This window comes from Pollicipes pollicipes, unplaced genomic scaffold, assembly GCF_011947565.3.
Source record: "Pollicipes pollicipes isolate AB1234 unplaced genomic scaffold, Ppol_2.1 Scaffold_6686;HRSCAF=7923_pilon_pilon_pilon, whole genome shotgun sequence".
NCBI lineage: Eukaryota > Metazoa > Arthropoda > Thecostraca > Pollicipedomorpha > Pollicipedidae > Pollicipes > Pollicipes pollicipes.
This window is the reverse complement of record NW_023596921.1, coordinates 5,652,664-5,673,993: the sequence shown is the minus strand read 5'-3', so window position 1 is coordinate 5,673,993 and position 21,330 is coordinate 5,652,664. Positions and strand designations below refer to the sequence as shown.

General features: G+C 53.2%; 3 protein-coding genes across 5 annotated transcripts; 1 reads left to right on the top strand and 2 right to left on the bottom strand.

The window, feature by feature from the left end:
- Positions 1–144: 144 nt before the first annotated feature.
- LOC119107599 (ER degradation-enhancing alpha-mannosidase-like protein 2) lies at positions 145–8,082 on the top strand. Of its 3 annotated transcripts, none has more exons than XM_037231099.1 (12): positions 145–196; positions 663–835; positions 1,257–1,424; positions 1,727–1,858; positions 2,224–2,327; positions 3,537–3,656; positions 4,036–4,167; positions 4,520–4,738; positions 5,057–5,313; positions 5,793–5,982; positions 6,586–6,689; positions 6,964–8,082. In XM_037231099.1, the coding sequence occupies exons 2-12, from the start codon at positions 726–728 to the stop codon at positions 7,261–7,263; spliced, it is 1,836 nt and encodes a 611-aa protein (XP_037086994.1). In that variant the 5' UTR covers positions 145–196; positions 663–725; the 3' UTR covers positions 7,264–8,082. The 3 variants fall into 3 exon arrangements, with proteins under 3 accessions (XP_037086994.1, XP_037086995.1, XP_037086996.1); XM_037231100.1 differs by having other exon boundaries at positions 167–241; XM_037231101.1 differs by lacking the exon at positions 145–196 and adding an exon at positions 200–236.
- Positions 8,083–8,400: 318 nt separating this feature from the next.
- On the bottom strand, positions 8,401–11,649 carry LOC119107600 (protein SPT2 homolog). The gene is made up of 3 exons (XM_037231102.1): positions 11,640–11,649; positions 10,451–10,577; positions 8,401–10,032 (listed from the first exon to the last, which is right to left on the bottom strand). The coding sequence occupies exons 2-3, from the start codon at positions 10,537–10,539 to the stop codon at positions 9,858–9,860; spliced, it is 264 nt and encodes an 87-aa protein (XP_037086997.1). The 5' UTR covers positions 10,540–10,577; positions 11,640–11,649; the 3' UTR covers positions 8,401–9,857.
- A 153-nt stretch (positions 11,650–11,802) lies between these two features.
- LOC119107346 (protein SPT2 homolog) lies at positions 11,803–19,527 on the bottom strand. The gene is made up of 7 exons (XM_037230772.1): positions 19,391–19,527; positions 16,074–16,145; positions 15,481–15,627; positions 14,295–14,430; positions 13,017–13,180; positions 12,437–12,781; positions 11,803–11,811 (listed from the first exon to the last, which is right to left on the bottom strand). The coding sequence occupies exons 2-7, from the start codon at positions 16,131–16,133 to the stop codon at positions 11,803–11,805; spliced, it is 861 nt and encodes a 286-aa protein (XP_037086667.1). The 5' UTR covers positions 16,134–16,145; positions 19,391–19,527.
- Between the last annotated feature and the right edge of the window lie 1,803 nt (positions 19,528–21,330).

Below are 21,330 nucleotides of genomic sequence, written 5' to 3'. Positions count from 1 at the left end.
GAAGGGCATACTTACATCTAATTTGTGAATCTTAGCTTACGCTAGCGGAACATACTCTTGCTGGTCACACCGTATGTTCCTATTGCAGCGCATGTACGACATTTATGGATATCAGAAAAACGTCAATACGCTTGCTCAAAATGCGCTTGAGCCCGGGAGGCTATGCGCCCTAATCTAAAACAAGACAGAAAAGGGGGTATGCAGAATGGCGACAGACGGGTTTAGCAAATGGAATCGTGAGGTTCGGGATTATATTGCGTGGGTTTGCAGCCCCATAAACAGAAAGCTCAACCTGGTGTATGTCCCGTGGTCTGCACATCAACAGCACTGTTTTTCAGGCGGTGTATGAATCAATTAGAAAATAATTAGTTGCGAAAATTGATTCTTTTATGGATGAACTTTTTATCCCATATAATCCAACACATGCTTGGGTAGTATGGTGCTTAAGGGTCAGTAAGCTCCACAATTTTGTCTGACTTCACCTGTCTTGTCATTGCCATGGCTATTTGCCCAGTGCCCATTGTCTCAACCACTTGGTTGACCAATTCAGAGCCATCATTTTTGAGCAAGAGGATGCTTGAAGTACAGTATAATGCATGATATGTGTAATGCTGCTTTTGCTAGCTTTCTTTGTCCTGATATCATGCCATGTCTTTTTACAGCTGATGAGGATGTGAACATCACTTCCCAACAACACCTGACCTTCAAATCCTTCTGTGGCAAAGATGGAAATAAACATGCCTTACCAGTGGTGGATGATTATGTGTGGTATTTTATGCATTTTTTCTGTAAATGCTTTTGAGGAAGTAACAAAAGAAAGGCTGGAAAAACTTCGGTGAGTTCTGTGGGTTCATGTAACACCGTCTCTCCTAGTGGCTTTGCCCAGATATTTTGGATTAAAGCTTGGAAATTGTTTAGTGATCCTGTTTTTGTTTTTCGCTCCTATGTACACATATACGTGCCTATAAAGTACAAGTAAAAGAATTATATGGAATCCCCATTGTTGGCGGGTTCAAGAGAGCATGTTACTGTTGACAATACATAAGCAGCTTTGCTGCCAGTATGGGCTTCTAAAGAAGTATGCTTTTTATTATCAAATACTTAGAAAGTACTTGAGAAGTAAGTACAGTGTTGTTTGTGTTGGGTGGGTGGATAGTAAATACCAGCAAACTCTAAGTCCTATTCACACATGTCTGACACTCTAGCTGGTGCTCATGGTCCACTCCCTAATGCAACACTTTCTGTTTCTGCTGCAGGGAGGAGGTGCGTGAGATGTTCCAGCACTCATATGAGGGCTACCTGCAGCACGCATACCCACTGGACGAGCTGCGTCCGCTCACATGTGACGGCGTGGACACCTGGGGCAGCTACTCGCTCACGCTCATCGACGCCCTTGATACACTGGCGGTCATGGGCAACCACAGGTGAGGGGCCGACGGATCCCACCAGCAGGGGGCGTCCTTCAAGGCCCCTTGGCAGTGCGTAGATGGCGTGTTTAACCTGCCCTTTGGGGCGGCGGATGGCGGATGCATGGCGTCGCTGTTGTCTTGTGGCCAAGTGTATGGTTATCCATAGAATCTACCGAGAAGTGCTGCGTGGAAAAAACCGTAGCCTGCACGACACCAGTGTGGCGGCGTCCGTCCTTCCCCGCACGTCGTTGTGGCCCAGCTGTGATGGACCCAGCCCCGTCCCTCACATACTGCAGCGTCGTGTCTTCTGTCCACAGCGAGTTCCGTCGCGTGGCGGAGCTGATCGTGACGTCACACTCGGACATGGACCTCAACATCAACGTGTCCGTGTTCGAGACCAACATCCGTGTGGTGGGTGGTCTGCTCAGCGCTCACCTCATGCTGGATAGGTCAGTGGTGTGTAGATCTGCTCTAGTACAGGCGTGGCAGTGCTGCAGGCTTACTGGATACCGTGCTGAACGCTAGTGCTCAGAGAGCTGGAATGAGGCGGGAACGGTCATAACTTATCATTTAAAAAGTGGACATCACGATAGGACATGGCAGTGAGCATGGTTTTCCGTAATGAGGCCAACGTTATCGCATCAACGCAAAGTTCAGAATAACGGTTGATATGGCATTCGGTTAGTTAAGCAAACAATGCAAACAAAGTTACCAAGCACGCACCTCTGCCTGTGGGATGATGCTCTTTGGCTGGTCATGTTTTGTCTGTGGCAGTGGAGCGTCGCCTTCCGGGCTAATCTGGCCGGCTGCGCAGGGCCGGCGCACCGCTGCCGCTCGGCTGGCCGTGCAACGGACCCCTGCTGGCGCTGGCAGCGGACGTGGCCGCCAGGCTGCTGCCCGCCTTCGACACGCCCACGGGTGGGTGTGGCACGCGCTCTCCGGCGCCCGACAGGAGACACTGTCCGCTGCCCTCGCCGCCGGTCGCGCCTCTGATCCGAGCCAGGGGCGGCGGCGGCCGGAAGCGCGTCGTGGCTCCGGCTGCTGCCATGTCGTGCGTCGCCGCCGCTGCCCCACGTACTGACCCCGTGACGCTCGTGCTAATCTCGTGACGCTCATGCTGATATTGTGACGCTTATGCTGATCCCGTGAGCAGCGCGCTGACTCTGTGACGCTTATGCTGATGCCGTGACACTTACTCTTATCACGTGAGCAGCGTGCTGACCCCGTGACGTTCGTGCTGATCCCTTGACGCGTATGCTGATCCCATGAGCAGCGTGCTGACTCCGTGACGCTTGTGCTGATCTCGTGACGCTTATGCTGATTCCGTGAGCAGCGTGCTGACTCCGTGACGCTTATGCTGATCCCGTGACGCGTATGCTGATCCCGTGAGCAGCGTGCTGACTCCTTGACGCTTGTGTTGATCCCGTGACGCTTATGCTGATCTCGTGAGGAGCGTGCTGACCCTGTGATGCTCGTTCTGACCCCGTGGCGTTCATGCTGATCCCGTGACCAGCGTGTTGACCCCGTGGCGTTCGTGCTAACCCTGTGGCGATCTTGCTGATTCCGTGGCCCTCGCACTGACACCATGGCCCTCGTGGTGACCCCCTGGCGCCCATGCTAACCCCATAACGCTCGTGCTGACCCCATGACGCTCGTGCTGACCCCGTGACGCTGGTGCTGATGCGGTGACGCTCGTGCTAACCCCGTAACGGTCATGCTCACTCCGTGCTACTCATGTTGACCCCGTGACGCTCGAGCTGATCCAGTGGCGCTCGTGCTGACCCACTTTGCACTCGTGCTAACCCTGTGACGCTCGTACTGACCCCGTGACGCTCTTGCTGACCCCGTGACGCTCGTGCTGACCCCGTGACGCTTGTACTGATCCCGTGACGCTCTTGCTGACCCCTTGACACTCGTACTGACTCCGTGACGCTCTTGCGGACCCCATGACGCTCTTGCTGACCCCGTAACGCTCGTACTGACCCCGTGACGCTCTTGCTGACCCCGTGACGCTCTTGCTGACCCCGTGACGCTCTTGCTGACCCCGTGACGCTCGTGCTGACCCCGTGACGCTCGTGCTGACCCCGTGACGCTCGTGCTGACCCCGTGGCCGGCACGTCTCGCTAGGCATGCCGTACGGCACGGTGAACCTGCGTTACGGTGTGCCGCCGGCCGAGACGCCAGTCACGTGCACGGCCGGCGTCGGCACGTTCGTGGTCGAGTTCGGCACGCTCTCGCGGCTGACAGGTACGCCGCCGCGGGCGAAGAGCGGAGCGTAGTCAGGGGCGGGCGCTAGGAGGCGACGCGGACACGTAACTTCGGCTCCAATCTGTGAGGGTGAAACGCGCCAAAATCGGTAACCGATAGTAAGTTTTTGAGACACCGCCTTCTGGTCTGGTGTGAGTGTGGACAGCGGAGGTGCCTTTTGCAATCATCAGGTGCTGCACGATACGTTTATTATGTAGTGATTCCCCGTGGCTTATCTGGCATGTTTGCCTCGGATACGCTACTCAGTAAGCGCACGTTTACTGTGTGTGTGGCTGACCGCCTGACAAAGCGACCGTGTGCCCGCTAAGAGGGGTCAGCCGGGCACCGGCCCTCTTGACCTGGCGCCCCGTGTTCCCAGGTGACCCGTTGTATGAGCGGGTGGCCATGCGCGCTCTGTACGCGCTGTGGGAGCGTCAGTCATCCATCGGACTCTTCGGCAACCACATCAACGTGCTGACCGGGAAGTGGACGGCGCTGGACGCCGGCATTGGTGGGTGCTGCCGCGCCGGCTGGGACAGCGGGGCGCCACAGCAGTCGTCGCGATGTCCTGTAGCTGGCGGCGGACCGTCTTCCTGTTCGGGATGCGTCCCCACCTTGGTCGACGTGTCGTGGGCATTTGCCTGAGCTGGGTCGAGAGCCAAGGCGTGCTTGCTTGCTCGTGTGCGTGCGTGCGCGCGTGCTTATTTGCGTTCGCGCCTACGTGCGTGCGCGGCGTGGCTGAATAATGCACACGTTGACCGCATGCACATCCCGTTAGTTGTCTTCTTTATCTGTCTGTGACACGCATACTTGTAGGATGCCGTGCAGCCTAGCTGACTGTCACGTGACGCCTGTGCCGGCAGGCGCTGGTGTCGACTCTTATTACGAGTACCTGGTGAAAGGCTCGCAGTTGCTGCAGCGGCCCGAGCTGATGGCCATGTTCGGGCGCGCGCGCCACGCCGTCGACAGCTACGTGCGCCGTGATGACTGGCACATGTGGACGTCGATGACGCGCGGGCAGGTCACGATACCCGTCTTCCAGAGCCTGGAGGCGTTCTGGCCCGGTCTGCTGTCTCTCGTCGGTGAGCGGGAGCGCTCGATCGGACGGTGGGCGTCGCCTCTCTGGGCTCTCCCCTAAAATATTTTGACTCGATGTCGGTAGTCCGTGTGCTGGTGTTGAGTTGGGGCTGTGATGCATCGTTTTCTGTTTGTCGCTCTGCGCCAGTTCTGACTATTCTAAGCGCAGGGCGCGACATCTGGTGGTCAGCTGCTACCCGATGGCGGGTCTGTTTCCGCATATTGTGGGCTCGGCTGCCTCTCGCGCCCGCTGTGGTGGAGGACGGCTTTGACGGAGCGGCGCCGCCCTCAGCCGCCGACTGACGCTTTCGCGTGCCCGACAGGCGACGACGCGGCCGCCATGGGCTCGCTGCACAACTACTTCCAGGTGTGGAAGCAGTACGGCTTCACGCCGGAGTTCTACAACATCCCACACGGCGAGGCTACCGACGGTCGCGAGGGCTACCCGCTGCGGCCCGAGCTGGTCGAGTCGCTCATGTACCTGTACCGCAGCACGCGCAACCCCGAGCTCGTCACCATGGGCGAGCACGTGCTGCGCTCCATCCAGCACTCGGCGCGCACGCGCTGCGGCTACGCCACGGTGAGCTTGTCGGGTGTAATGGCGGTGTGAGTCGCTGCTGTGGGTGCGCCGCGCCGTGCCAGGGCGCCGCGCCGTACCTACTTCTCTGTAGGTGGCGTTGTTAGGAACTGTTGTAAATTGTACTCGTGATTCAAGCCAGACTATCTTTCTGTAGCGTTGGTTTTGCATCTTAACTATATTTGTCGTCAGGTATAACCACCCGCGCTACGTTTGTCATGAATTTCACATACTACCAATATGGTGTGCATACAATATATGCAAATATGAGCACGCGTCTGCAAGAGTGTTCTGGCGTAAAGTCGGTGAACGACCGTCGACCACATTGAGGCGTATGCAAGCCATCGCTTTTGAACAGTGGAGTTCGTTCGTTTTGCGGGTCTGATCGCTGTTGTCGTTTTCACGCGAAGTGGGAGCTGTGCTGTAGCCCCTTGGCCGTATGTGTACGTGTCTCCTGCATGTGATTCCACACACTTTCACAGGTAAAGAACGTTAGGAACCACGCTCTGGACAACCGCATGGAGTCGTTTTTCCTGGCGGAGACCACCAAGTACCTGTACCTGCTGTTTGACCCTGCCAACTTCCTGCACAACCCGGGCACCTCAGCGCGCGTGGTTGACACGCCCCGCGGCCAATGTGTGCTGCACGCCGGCGGCTACGTCTTCAACACAGGTCAGGGGTGCAATACGCCGGTAAAGAGCGCTTCAGCGCAGGTCAGTAGCGCTCCGGCGATGGAGAGATCTTCGACATGGGCTGGTGCCGTATCATGCCGGTGGGTAGGTCTGAGATAGGCATGCGGGCGGTCATGGCGGTCAATAGGGCGTGACATAGGTCAGCACTAGGTCAAGTTGGATAGGTCCTTCGACTCAGGTCAGCTCCATTGCACTTTGATAAGTGTCCACCGCAGTACCGGGCACGCTGTCGCGTTCGCAGGGATTGCAGTTGGCGATGTTGCCTGACCAATGTGCCACGCCCCCCTTTCACCCTGTTGCCCCTCTTACTGGAGCCGTGGCTGGTCTGATGAGCCCTGGAAGCCAGGGTGTCGCCAGCATTTGATGTGTGGGAGGGGCAATCGATGGGCCAGAAAACCAAGCAACCGCAACTTTTCATTGGGGGGGGGGGGGGGGCGGGGACGTGAGGTCACGACCTCTTCATTAGGGACGCGCTACTATCCACATTGCTACTAACCTGTTACTATCAGGTTAATAGCAATGCAGACGGTGTATGCGTCACATCTGCTGCTGTGTCTGGCACGAGGTCTCGTCCGCCCGCCAGAGGCGCACCCGATGGACCCGGCAGCGCTGGCCTGCTGCTCGGGGCCCCGCACGGACGAGGTGCTCCAGGAACTCACAGAGAACCCGCGCCACCGGCACTATAAGGTCAGGAGGTCGGGGTGGAACGTCTGGCTTATGGTTGGTTCCGAACCGCTGTCTTATGATGTCTTTGTCGATGTCTTGTTCTGCTCACGTGAATCCGGCAAGGTGTAAGCGGAACACCGTCGCGCCCGCCGTTGCAGTTTTTTTTTTCGTAGTGTTCACCTTTCCCGCTTGTCGGTGGTGAATATGTTAATATCAGCGCTGGTTTGCTAGTGGCGGCAAAATCTCTCCCTTTACACTGTTCACGACGTTCCCTAAATGGTTTGTGTTTGTTCAGCTGTTCCGGGGGCGGCTCCCGAAGCGGCACCCGCCGCGGCCCGCCGTCGCTCCTCCCGGCACCTGTCGGCGGTCAACACTACTACAGGTGATGATGGCGACCGCCGGGCGGCCGGACGCCATCCGGACCGTGCGGACGGCGGCCGGCCGGCCGGACACGGCAGCCGAGTCGGGCGAGCGCTGCTGGCGCCACCTGGAGCTGATGCGGGACCGCGAGGCCGAGCGGAGCTTCGAGCAGCTGCGCTGCGCCCGGCCGCCGTTCGAAGACCGCCTGCTGGTGCTGCACGAGGTGTTCAGCTGACCACGCCCCCGCAGCAGCTGAACCGACGCTGCGGTGGGGCGTGAGGTGTTGGCCGGCTGCAGGGCGTTTTCTCCCGCCGCAGCTAACGTGCCGAGATCGCTGTGACATGCATCGGTGACCGCGGTGCCGACTCCCGCGTTGTTCCAGGTCAGCACAGGATGCAATGCTTCGTGGGGGTTGCGGCCCGGCGACCTTGCGTAGTTTGTGGTGTTACGGTGTTGCGGTGGCTGTGCGCGAGTGATTTGTAGCTGATGTCTCAGGCACTGCGGACGGCGCAGGCACCCACGGACTATGGCTTCCAAGCCCGAGTGGCCGGACCGACCTCGGACCGTTCCGGGCGCACCGGCTGCGTCTATGGACGAAGCCGGCTCACGTTCCAGTCGAGAACGAGGTGGGAGTCCTGCTGCCGAAGCCCATCGGCTGTGAGGACTGCTGCTCTTGTTTGAAGATTTGTTTGTATTGTAAGGTGTATGTGGAGGCAGTTGACGCACAGCCGTTCACGGAAAGCTAGATTTGCAACAGCAGCAGCCTAGGCACGAATGGATGCGGCGGTGTGTTGGGCACGTTGATTTTATTACCCGGTGTTTATGGGATGGAATACACCAGAGGGATGCCGTCCAAATGACTTGTAGGCTGGGTGACAGGTGTGTACAGTTCGTGTCGTCGCGCCACATTCCTGGATGGTTGTTGTTTTAGCATCACCTTACATGGGGAGCGTCGGGTATCTGCTCTATCCAGCTCGTTTTCATTTTAGCAGGTAACCCTATCACAATTGTGTGACTCGCAATGAGATGACAACGAATGCAAATGCTATCGTCACTTTTTTTTGTTACGAGCCGATTGTGGTAACCCAGTGATAAGCTTGGAAGGTACCAACCTTTTCGCACATCACGGGCTGCATGTCGTTCGGGGATTACTGGGATTACTTTACACGATTACTGGGCGCCGGCCCGCATTCTCTGCACCCATGCCCGGCCATATTTCTCCTCGGCTCTGCTTGTGCCTGGCCTCCGCCAGCTCCACGCAACAGCCAGCCGCTATGAACACGCATGAAAGTTCCGTTTCAGAATACATTCATTGCACAATACGCCACAATCACTGCTTTGTATTCGTTTACCGTGTAAACTACAGCTGGGCGTGTGTTGGGTACAATCTCAAGCACGCCCAGCACTAACTCATGGAAAAATATGCGGTCCATCAAGGAATCAGGACCATTTATGTAGAAAAATGCGACAGTTCGCGGAGCGGCACACCTCTGAACACAAAAGGTGGAACACCAAAACCACGCGACTCAAAACAGCGGCCGCGGCGCAGACGCAAGGGAGGCCGTCCGTTCCAGAATGGCTCGCCGGCACACCGACCATGAAATGTGCTGGGCATGGAGGTTCGACTCTCGAAGGAATTCATTTAGACAGCTGCGCTGCGTTGGAGGGCGTGGCGCGTGCCAGCCGCGGGGCACCGACAGGTCTAGTCGCGCCAGACCACGGTGGGAGGCACACCTCACGTGGCACCAGCCCGCGTCGCAGCAGAGGCATTGCACTGTGCATCTAACATGCTACTGTCACAATCAACAGCATGAAAGAAAGTGCGCCTTTGATCCGCCGTTCATCCAGTAACGTTTGTGGGGCCGGGGCCGTAATGGCATATCGGAAAGAAAACAAGTTCAACAACACACAACATTCTGCGACAATGGTTTACAAGATACACGGAGCGTGATTGTTAGACAGGCTCATTCGTGACGGACTTAAACGCGCACAGACCGTTTGGCCCACTCCGGTACGCGGGATAACATAACAGCCAACACAACGCATGTCAGTGCCGTGTCAGTAGCCACAGCGGAAAACAGAAGGCCTGTAGTGCTGCACATCGCGGGACCGCGAGTCCCAAACCACGCAGCTAAGCTATCGCGTGCGGCATGTCTCAAGCGTGGACAGCGCCTTCACCTATCACTGCGCATGTGGAATCAGCATCTTAAGTCGGCAAAGCGCCGGCCGCACTCTGCAGTAGCGGCGTCCTCCCAATATGTAAGGCGTAACGAGCACACGTTGAGATGCACTGCAATCAGCAAATACACTACACTGTTATTTCGCGCCGGGCCCCCACCAATCCACGCAGCTCACAAAATACATCAATTTAGGGGGAGATATATCAAGCGACTCCTTCCACTCCGCTCCCCCCTTCCACTCCCCGTCCCTCCTTCGCATTCCTAACCCGTGCAGGCTGCGCACGCCGCTCTAAAACACACCACCCCGCAGAATGTTGACATTTGATGTTCCCTATTTGGGTCATGACATGACGCTGCCACAACCACGAAGCACACAACCACTCCAGGTCGCTTCCCACACAATACACCAACACGTCCAGCATCGCACACAAGGTCCCAGCCTGTCGTGCCAAGCCACACCAATCCACAGCACACGCCCGCTCTGACCTCCCCGTGCCAAAACCACCACACGCATACCCCTCTTTCTGCGCGACGTCCGTCAGCGCGTCCCACGGCACGTACACCGTGTATAGCAGTACGCACGCCACACGAAGAGTCGCGCCCGCTGTCCGGCCGCGCACCCCGCTCCGTGCGTTGTCAGCCGGCGCTGCTAGCGGCCCATGCCGCGCTTCTTCATGGCCATCTTGCGCCGCTTGTGCTCCAGCTCTTTGCGATACTCGCGGTCGTCCTCCTCCTGGGCCAGCCGAGCCGAGAGGGCCTCCTCGTTCATCATGGTGCCGAAGTCGGCCTCCATGTCAGAGACGTCCTCGTCCACGTCACGGTACCTGGGACGCGGCCGGCACGGCATCAGCGGCGGCCGAGAGTCTGGACAGTTCTCGGAAAGGGACGGCGCCGACCAGAGGCACCCTCGATGACCGGGCACCGGTCAGAGCTGGCCGGCGTGTTCCGGTACCAGAGGGGAGGGGGGGGGGGGACGGAGCGGATCACAGGCGGTCTGCGTCACCGGTCCCGCTATTCAGAGAAAAAAATGTCTGGTCAAAAAAGAAACAAAATAATAACGTCAGAAACACGTCGTGTTACTGATCGCTCAACAGCTTAAATGTTGCATCGCGGCGTACGGTGCATAGCCTGCAGGACCAAAACCAGAAACGTAAAGGAAGCCTCCAATGAGCGCGACCATGACATGACAGCCGGGTGTGTCCAAAATGCTCGCTGTCTCGCAGTCAGGAAAGACCATCTCACTTGTTCTTGTCGTAGCCGAAGATCTGCTTGATGGCCGACGAATAGTCGTTCTCCTCCTCCAACGGGCCGTCATCGATGAAGTCGTCCATCTCAGAGTCATACTCTGAGTCATCCGACTCAATGCGATCTACAAACACAAGACCCCATCATGAGTCACTGGTCGACAAGGCTGAACGGTAGACGGTCGTAAATAGCGGTATTTTCCTTGCCAGGGACAAACATAACCCTTCGGCGCTCGCCATCCCCAACGATTCGGCCAGGTAAAAATCGCCTACTTTTGGCAAGGAGTCACTAAATGAAAAACGGCATATGCGGTGAGCCAGTCAGCTTATTGCATGCTGCATAATTAAACACATAACCAGATTTGCCCCCCCCCCCCCCTTCCCCCTCCCACACGCATGTGAATCCGCGTTGATAACGGTATGAGACCTCAGTACGCTAGCACAAGCCGCCGTACGGAAATACCTTGTAAATACGAAACTTGTAACCAGTTGGGTTTCGTTTCGCGCGTCAAAATTTGTCATGATGGATGGCAAGTTGACACAAATAGCACGTGCATGGACTGCGATGCAATGACCCACGATTGGAAAACAGAAATGTTGATCTTAAAAACAAAAATGGGGTGGTAATTTTAAGATTTACACCAGTTCCTTCGACACGATGTCTGTACCTTAAACGCTCAAGTTTAAAAAGGGGAGGGAGAGAGGCTCAAGGCCAAACCACTTGCAACACAGCGACGATTACGCGGAGCGGGAAGGCTGACAATTAAACAACTGGTTGGTATCTAGTACTGAGCAAATTCATACGAATATAGTGTCTTCGATGAAATATTAATGCCTTTAAAGCACGATTCCCATTGCGTATTCGTTTCCATCAGTCGACAATCATCGCAAACCGTTGCCGAACGCGTCGCCTACCAACTACCGACGGCGAAAAGGAAATGTCACACACATGGTTACAGCGATTCCGAATTTTGACTAACCGCCATCGCCAACTAGATAGCGAAAGACTGCCAAACGGCGTCAGCGGACCCGTACGCGGACGGTGTAAGAACAGTTTTACATCCAGAAGTACCATTCCGCAAATACCCCAATGCCCATGGAGATGCGCTGGTGCTCCCTCCCACAACGCTTACCATTCCTATACCTCCCACAGCCGTCCAAATGTCACCGTTTCCCATGACACTTACTTGGCTTGGGTGGGGGGACCTCTTCCGCCCGCAAACTTCCGCTTCATGTCGGCTGGAGGGAATTGTTTCGGTCGCATGTCCGCAGGCGGGAACTGCTTGCGCTTCATGTCCGCAGGCGGGAACTGCTTGCGCTTCATGTCCGCTGGCGGGAACTGCTTCCGCCTCACGTCTTCTGAGGGTATTGTTTTCCGATTCGCGTCAGCTGGCGGGACCTGCTTCCGCTTTACCTCCGACTGAGGCGGCGCCTTCCGCTTGGCGCCCGACGGCGGCGACGGTCTCCGCTTGGCGATCGGCGGAGGAGACGGTTTCCCGCCTGGCGTTCGGTGGGGGAGATGGTCCCCGCTTGGCGCTCGGCGGAGGAGACGGTCTCCGCTTGGCGTTCGGTGGCGGAGACGGTCTCCGCTTGGCATTCGGTGGCGGAGACGGTCTCCGCTTGGCATCCGGCGGCGGCGACGGTTTCCGCTTGGCGTTCGGTGGCGGAGACGGTCTCCGCTTGGTGTTCGGTGGCGGAGACGGTCTCCGCTTGGCGTTCGGTGGCGGCGGGGATGGTCTCCTGCGCACGTCGGTGGGCGGCCCCGGCTTGCGCCCGGCGTCGGGCGTAGGCCGGGCGCCGGACGGGCCCGGCCGCGGCTCCGGCGACGCCGCCCGGCCCCTGCTGGCGCTTGGCTCCTCGCGGCGGCGAGCCGACTCGACGCCCCGCCCTCTGCCGCCCTTGTTGCTGGCCGGGAGCACGTCATTGTAGTCCTTGTGTTTGGCCGGCGGCAGCTTGCCCTGTTTGCGCAGCTCGCGCTGCCGACTTGCTCGATCTCGGCTTTCTCCTTCGCCGTGAGCGGCCGCTCATCGGTGTCGGCAGGGCTCGGCCGCTCCGGCACCATGATCGGCTGGTGCTGCTTCTCGGCCGCCAGCGCCAGGATGGCGTGGAAGTCGAGCCCCGGCGGCGGCGGCAGGCCACCGCGCCGCACGACCGTCGGCTTCTTCTTCTTGGACGGCGGCTGGTCGGCGCCGGGCGAGCCGGGCGGTGGCAAGGAAGAGCGCGTCGACGCCTCGGCCCCCGTCGACTCGGCGTGCTTGCGCCGCCGCCGGTGACCCTTCATGTTGCGCTCCTCCTCCTCCTGGTGGTCCAGTGACTGCTTGACGCGAGCCTGTCGCCGGAAACAGGTGGCACTAATCAGGCAGCGAGCACAGGAGGTGGCACACAGTCCACCTGCGCACACGGTCCGCCACAAACCAGCTGGCACTCACGACGGCGGTTGGCGCCCGCACCCACCCGCTGTATCCGCTCAGGGGGAGCCAGTTTGTCCTTTACATGATACATGAAGTGGGTCCATCTGTTGAGACTGCTCAGAGCGGCAGGCCAGCCAGCACGACCCGCCTCACCTTGGTAGCAGCCAGGTCCAGACTGCGCCCGCTCGACTTGGCCTTGCCCCTCTTCAAATAGTTTTTGTCAGGGATTTTCTCGTACTGGCGCAACAGCTTGCTGTACATATCCGAGGCCGTCTTCGACTCGTAGCCGTAGTCGTCCTCGTCCGGCTGATAAGCACCTGCGACGCGAGAAACAAACACACCACCGTTACACGCCGCCGAGCGAACCCGCTTCTCTATATAGCAACAGACGCTTCGGTTCACAAACACTGTTGATCGGTGTTTTTGATCGCCATGTCTAGAAGCCAATGCCCCCACCATTCATCAGACATGAGATCGATCCTTCCACCATTTTCCATGTCGACTTTCGGGGCGTGCCTCCAACTTCAGAAAATCTCTGAAACTGCACGTAGCACCTGCGTGCCTCCAACTCCAGCAAATCTCCGAAACTGCACAAAGCATCCGCGTGCCTCCAACTCCAGCAAATCTCTGAAACTGCACAAAGCATCTGCGCGCCTCCAACTTCAGAAAGTCTCGGAAACTGCGCGGAGCACCTGCGTGCCTCCAACTCCAGCAAATCTCTGAAACTGCACAAAGCATCCGCGTGCCTCCAACTCCAGCAAATCTCTGAAACTGCACAAAGCATCCACGTGCCTCCAACTTCAGCAAATCTCTGAAACTGCACAAAGCATCCACGTGCCTCCAACTCCAGCAAATCTCTGAAACTGCACAAAGCATCCACGTGCCTCCAACTCCAGCAATCTCCGAAACTGCACAAATCATCCGCGTGCCTCCAACTCCAGCAAATCTCTGAAACTGCACAAAGCATCTGCGCGCCTCCAACTTCAGAAAATCTCTGAAACTGCACGGAGCACCTGCGTGCCTCCAACTTCAGCAAATCTCCGAAACTGCACAAAGCATCCGCGTGCAATTCGGGCCACCTCACCCCGATCAAGAAGAGCAACCGAACACATGATAAGGGACGGCTGTGCATACCAATTCCGCTCCCACCCACCCCACCCACTCCTTATACCCTCAGCCTTATATCCTAAGCCTCATAAATGTAAATGGCCGCCACTATGTCTGGCGGCGGCCCCACTACACTCGCCCTGAAATCCGGTCCGCCACCCACCGTCCATGATGGCGGCTGTGTTGTACCTGTCTTAAGTTCCGTCCGTCACCTACCGTCCATGCTGGCGGCTGTGTTGTACCTGTCTTATGGTTCCGTCCGTCACCTACCGTCCATGCTGGCGGCTGTGTTGTACCTGTCTTATGGTTCCGTCCGTCACCTACCGTCGATGGTGGCGGCCGTGTTGTACTTGTCCTTGGCGTCCTCCAGCACCGAGCGATTAGCCGCCTTGTTTCGGTTCAGCATAGCACTGACGCGCCGCTTCGAGCCCTTCTGCTGGTCCCTCAGATTCAGCAGCGTCTGGAGAGAGCGTGTCGGTGAGCGGCCGCTACGCATCCAGGATTGTGAACATCTACAGCACCTACAGACACTGCTCCATACCAATATAGGTCATATAATGCAGTACCTGGGATCAGAGCTGGAATAACTGTTTGGAATTAACTGTCGACAACACGGCCACCGCCATCATGCTCGCCGGGTGTGTTAGAATGTAAACACTGAAGGCGGTGTACCACCTTTGGGGCATATTTCAAAGACCTTCTCTAATGAAACCTCAGGACCATTTACCACTGATAATAGCGCAGCACTGTCAAGACATATTAAGGATTTCAATTTCAATTAATTCGAATCCAAATCACACTGCCAACACTTTGCAATAGTCTTGTTGCCGCGCGCACTTCCGTTGATGCGCATAAAAGAACACTTGTGATTGGTCCAGCGGGCAAGAGCCGGTCACCGAGGAGCGTGCTGAATGAAGTTTGAGCCCGTGCGTTACTTAGATCATGTGATACTCCCATTATCAAAGCCAAAGTGCTCCTCGAAAAGAGCCACTGTGGTAAACGCCATAGAAGAGAAATCAGGGCCATAGTATAAGGTTTCATTGAATTCGCGGGATAATAGGTTCATGTTCGCAGATTTTTTGTCTTAACAGTCTTTCAAACTTTCGCAGCATTTATTACGCAACCATGTTGACACCTAAGTGTGTTGCAAACATTACAGAACACACATGCTAGAAAAACAGGACAAACTAAATGCATTACTTTCATAGCGGTTAGCAGGGAGTCAAATGATATTTCTCCCATGGGAGCAGCTACTTCAAATACAAATTCTGAGCTATTCAGAAGAATTTCAGGAAAACTGGCATTACCAATCAAATCGTACCAGCCTGATCTAACAATGACTGAAAAGTAGAAAGAGCCGGGCTTCTCCATTCAGCACAGAGGCACATACGAACAAACTACACGAGTACGGCAGTTCGGACCATTATTTCACCCATGTTATCCATATCTCGTCTCAGTCCATCCGTAAAACTATACGATGTCCTATTCTGTGTTTTCTAGTGGTCCTTACCTCCTTCTTATCTTTTGCCTCTTGCTGTTTTTTCTTCTCCTCTGCATCTCTTTGGGCCAGAAATCTCTGAATATTTCCGGTCTTGACCCGTGATCTTTCCAACTTTTTGGCCTTCGACAGCTCGGTTGAGAAGCGTTTTTCCTTAGCCTGTTAGAAAGCAAAGGGTGCTTTCAATGCTTAACACATACAGAATAAGACAGATGCTGAGGAAACTCCGTACGCCATCAATGTGCTATGGCTAGCAATGCAATTCCATTTTTCCCTCTAAAAAAACTGTGACCAACGCATGCACAAGTGTGAATAAATGGAAGTGTTACTGAATGCATACCTTCCTGCATATTCCAGCCCACATAGAAAGGGTCCGACGCAAGGCCCCTCACTTTATGATTAACCCCACGGATAAACAATGCCTACGGAAGGAACGCAAGAGGTGCAACAGTGACGTGATCAGAATTTTCGGTAAAAAATGAGGACGACCACCCGTACATGGACAAAATGCACCAGACTCCACAGAGCATGTCAAAATGCATTCGAGATTGATATCGTGGATACGAAAAGCAGCACTGCATTTTTTAAGCATGCAGCATACATACCAAGATCTTGGAATGGTCTTCATTTTGCTTGGCTAGATCTAACAAATACCCGAAGTCCATCTTGAATAAGTTCTGAAATACAAAGAGTGCATGTCAAATTCGTTGTCAAAACCCACAGGTCATTTTACGTACGAGATGGTGAGATATAACAAAGTCTGGCTAATTGCAAGCGTGGCGTATGATGACTAAACGAAGTTTGAAGGAGGTCGGCGCACGGTCATACATAAAATACCCGTAGTCAAGTTTAGATCTAATCAATGAACAGTACAACAATAAAGGCGTTTGACGATCTGCTCCATGAGATGTTCCGTGTCACGCATTCTAACATGTTCGGTGTCCTTAAACACTTGTCATGTATAATGCTAACATGTTCCTTGTAGGTCAAAGGCTCATCAGAATGTAACCTCCAAAAACTGTGCCACAAGAGTATGGCAGTCAACAAGACTTAAGCGCCATGTCGGGACACCGACGCCGGCAAAACAGAAGGCAAAAGTGGATGGAACCTGCATTCGAGGTCAAAACTGTAACCGTTGAGCATGCTCCACATTTCTACGCGAGTCACAGCCAACTGCAACTAGCGAGACATGCACGCTGTCATGGCGGAGCTGCACCAGATGTCGAGATCACCAACGTAAAGCGAGCGACCAATCGACTGAGAAAAACTGTCCCGACATTACTTATCATGACAGCAAACAACGCAATACTTAAAACACTGCCCTGGCGCACACCGTTCTCTTCAGTGTATCTGTTCCGAGCGCACGAAACCAGTGTTGACTCAAGAAAAAAGGACAGCAAGAAAGTTCGCAAGAAAGGTGCCCATAGTGCCAAGGTGCCACGCTGTGCGGATATTTAATGGCACATATAAGTTCAAACACTGAAAGGCTTGTTACATGAGAGCTCCTCAGCTGTATGAAACTTTATCTGAGCTGCTTCACAAAGAGCACGTGGGATGTGAACTCGGCAGCGGTATTTGTTCTCCCACAACGCTCCGCAAACGCACGAGCCATTTCATTCACCACATTAGATGGGTGCAGTATGTTTGGGCCATTCTGGCATGATTGGCTTCCCTTCTGACAGGCTTAAACCTGTACAGCTACTGACCATACTGTGATGCAGTTTTCAGCAGCACAGCACAAGTATTTGCATGTACTGCAATATGTCCAATTTCACAGCACTCAAATAACTGGAAACATTGACTCAACACCTTGTTTCAGCAAAATTGTGATGTCAAACCTATTTTGCTTCCTCATTCAATTAAGACTGGAACTTCCATGTTGGAGATCAGAGAGAGGCCAAGGTCTTGGCAAGCAGAGCTAAGGAATGACATCATCTGGATGACCAGAGAAGACAGAGAAGTGAAACCGATTCTACAATGTAGAAAAACATGCCAGCTGTAAATAGAATCATGATCTTGATGCCGCTTGACCCATGGGTGCACCTGTGTCTGTCCAGGAAGCTGTCAATATAAGCCCTTCTAAAACCTGTCCCAAATGCAACATGCTGTGGCCCAAGCTTAGACAGCCAGGTCATGAAAACTACATAGGTGCATGCCCCCAGTATTGTGACTGGTATCCACCAAAATCATCATATTTTTCCAATATGTCAGTTTCTTTGATCACAGTCACCAAAACTATGACTTAGTGCAATTCACCCATTCCACCTATCAAGACACCCAGGCATGGGCACATTCAGCACCAGGTAGCATTCCCATAACACCATTTGTGAAAGTGTGCACAAATGCTTCACCAGCATAGCACTTCAAGAAAACAGACATATATGCCCAGAAGACCACACAGATGAGCAGAGCAGGTGTGGCTTTGCCTCCCTGGTCTGAACATGTGACAATTATTTTACAATATCATGACTACTACTTGTCAGTTTAACAAAATATCTGCTCAATGAGAAGTACCACCAACTGGTACTGATTTCTGTATAAAACTGGGGGTTTCAAGATCTTCAAAGCATACAACACAAGCCTATAAATAATTGCTGCCCAGAGATATATCACAGTGCAAGTGGATAGGGTTTACCAAAGGAGCAGTGGGCCATCCTCCTGACAGCACAATACAAATATAATGTATTGAAGTCACCTCTGATGATGATGATGATGATGATTGGCATTTTAGGGCACAGCAACTTCTAGGGTCATTTTGCACCCATAAGTCACCTCTAGACCTATGGTCTGAGATGTACTGGACTCAATATTTAGCAACAATGAACTGGAGCTCAGAGCAGGTGCATTGTTTGGCCAGACCAAGCAAGCTGATAAGCTTGCAACTGACCAACACCAGGCCCACAGCAACAAAGGCAGTGCTATGACATGGTACAAACTCTCCAGGTCCATCAGGCAGAATGTGATGCAAGTTGTCTATTGCACTGAAGTGGCAAGACTTGGGTGGTGGTTTATGATGCATGCAATACATCCTGCTTCAAAAGTACTTTGAAATGAAAGCTCCCTCTGATAAAAAAGGGGTATGGCTACATAGCCTGCATGATATAGGCATGCATCCTAAGGATCCCAAAGCATTCCAAACTATCATCTACTTCATCAAAGAATATATTAAACTGCTGGAAATTCTGTCACAGATTACATAACAGATTACAATTAATCCTTCACAAGATATTCATAGAATTTGAGTCAGGTTTTCGGCAAAACATTGTAAGTTCCATCAGAATCCTCTTTAAAAGGATGGTTTCATCTATTTCCACCAGCAGGCCAGTCTGAAAAAATCTGACAACTGCATCAGACACCCAAATGATATAAATACCCTCAGTGCACTGAAACTGGGACGCAGATATCCTGAGTTCAGATAGGGCTCTTGTGCTGAATTTGCATGATCTGCTTAATTTTGTTGCAGCATTTGAATTTACCATGGCACTATTCAAATTCCTTGAAAGGTTGGTCTGGCCCTGCATGCATTTTTCAGACATGAGGTACATGGCAGGCTGGTACCTATGTTGAGAAAATGGGTGACAATTGATGACCCATGTATGCAGTTACAGGCTCATTGTGATTTAGGAAGAGGAACAAATATTCCTGATACTTGTTGTCTCTTCCAACTCAGTCTTGATGACTTTCTTGTTCTTAATGTATGCCATTCACATTGACACCATCACTATGGATATATTGTTACATCTCATCTATCACAGCTTACACAATTTGCCCATCACCAAATGCACAATAACAAATAGGTAGGTGAGTACCCACAAGCAGACAGCTGAGCACAGATAATGCTCACTTACTGCTTCCTTGGAGTTTAGAACATGTATAACGTCAACAGATTGTAAAACTAGTTACGCCTAGGTACGTGTCATACCTTAGAACGAAGATATTCGTTAACTATCTCTGCTTAAGATATCCGCCATCACCCAGCAAATGTATTCCGACAAAAGTCCTGCCGGTTTATCTCAAGAAGCCTCCCGAGCCGTGAAGACTCAGAGCAACCCGTCCTCCCACGTCCTCCTACTACAACAATCAGGTCTGTCGCCCGCTGGCCCCCGCCTCTTCTCCGCCGCTTATGTCACATACCAGCCATGAACTATGGCTACCAAAATCAACTAAATATAACCAAAAGTAGCAACTAGCATCAAATTAGATTGATATCAATCAAAATGAACATTTCACTACCAACTTGCTTATTAGTAACAATATGGACGTTTTTACCATTACTTAAACGAAGTTTTTAATCGCAACGCGTACTTAAGTCACTAAATGCATTAACTCGCGCTCAGGTGGGTGGCGGCGGGGGAGGAGTCAATTTGGCTGCCGAAGGTATTTCCAGCATAGTTTCCGAACGGCGCAGCGCAGCCGAGCCAAATTTTGCATAGCTTTAGATAGCCGAATAGCGGATCGTTTGATATCAAAAACTTAGATCTACCTTGTAAGGTCGATAATCTGCGGCAGGTCAACGGCAGGCCATGTATTCAGCGAAGAACAATTTCGAGGGAATCGTTCGATCTGATGCAGCAACGGAGTGTGAGACGAAGCCATACATCTCTGAGATAGTTAATCAAACACAGCAAATGAAAGAACAGATGTCCTCGACCAGGGGTCAGGTGCGAAAGTCAGATCAAGTTAAGAAACTAGGTGTTTTATTTCTCTCTAGCGTGATGTATGGAGTAGTTTCTGATGCTCATTTCGGATTTATTGATAACAGGACCTCATCACACTTTCTTTCATGGACTTTTTAAGGTCAGAATAGGTAACTGATCTAAGATAGCCCGGTCAGAGCCTTGTTTTGGGAAACATTCTGCTTACAGAAATCATGGGCGCTTATTCAAGCGTCAAAGTCAAAACGGTCTGGTATGATTCTGGTCACCCTGACCTTTGAAAGGTCGAACAATGCCACTGACTCTACATGAGTATCAGCAACCTTTTGCTTGGAACAGGTATCTGGGTTCTGCAGCACTTTGGATACCAGCGTGGAGTTTAACCTTGAGTGACTATTTGACCCAAAGGTCACGACCTAGGAATCTCGAATTTTGACACAAGTAAGCTCACAGACTAACAAACCCTGTGAATTTGGTGTTTCTAGCCTTGGCAGTTCATGAAATCTTAGGGGAGTCACATTGACCCCACCAGAGCGGATGGTGTCAACCGGCCACCCGGGCGCGTGTTAAGGGGATGTCCAGGAAGAAAATTAGCCACCAGATTGGCTGCATCCACACAAATTAGGTGAGACTAGTCACCAAAACACAGCATGCAATGGGGAGTTTGTACCAGAGAACGGGATGTTCAGGCTGTCGGCAAAAGCAATCTTGTTCTACACCAAACCGACATCAGCTTACGAGTGTTTTGGGACGCAGACATTCACATTGGAGTTGCGTTCTGAGAGCGAGCCGCTGACTTGTATCGAGTTGCCTCATGGGTGTTGAAACAGATGGGGGGGGGGGGGGGGGGGCAGCAGTGTTAACTGGTTCCCCCCACTTTTAGATTAAGTTTGTGTTTAGCTTACTTTTGCACTACATTAAACATGCATACCGATTTACCTAGTTCACCAGTCATCTTCATCAAGATGCATCATCTTCTTCATTCGCTTATTGGCCATCGCTTAGTACGCGCCTGGTGACCGGTTGGATACCATTCGCTCCGGTGGGGGGTCAATTTGACCCCCTGAGATCTCAGGAATTTAGAGAGCTAGAGACAGCATATTCACAAGGTTGTTGACCTGTACGTGAACTCACCTAGGTTTTTTGAAGGGATTAGCTATGCTAATGCACATTTGGGACCCTATTTCATCTACAATGTACGTTCAAG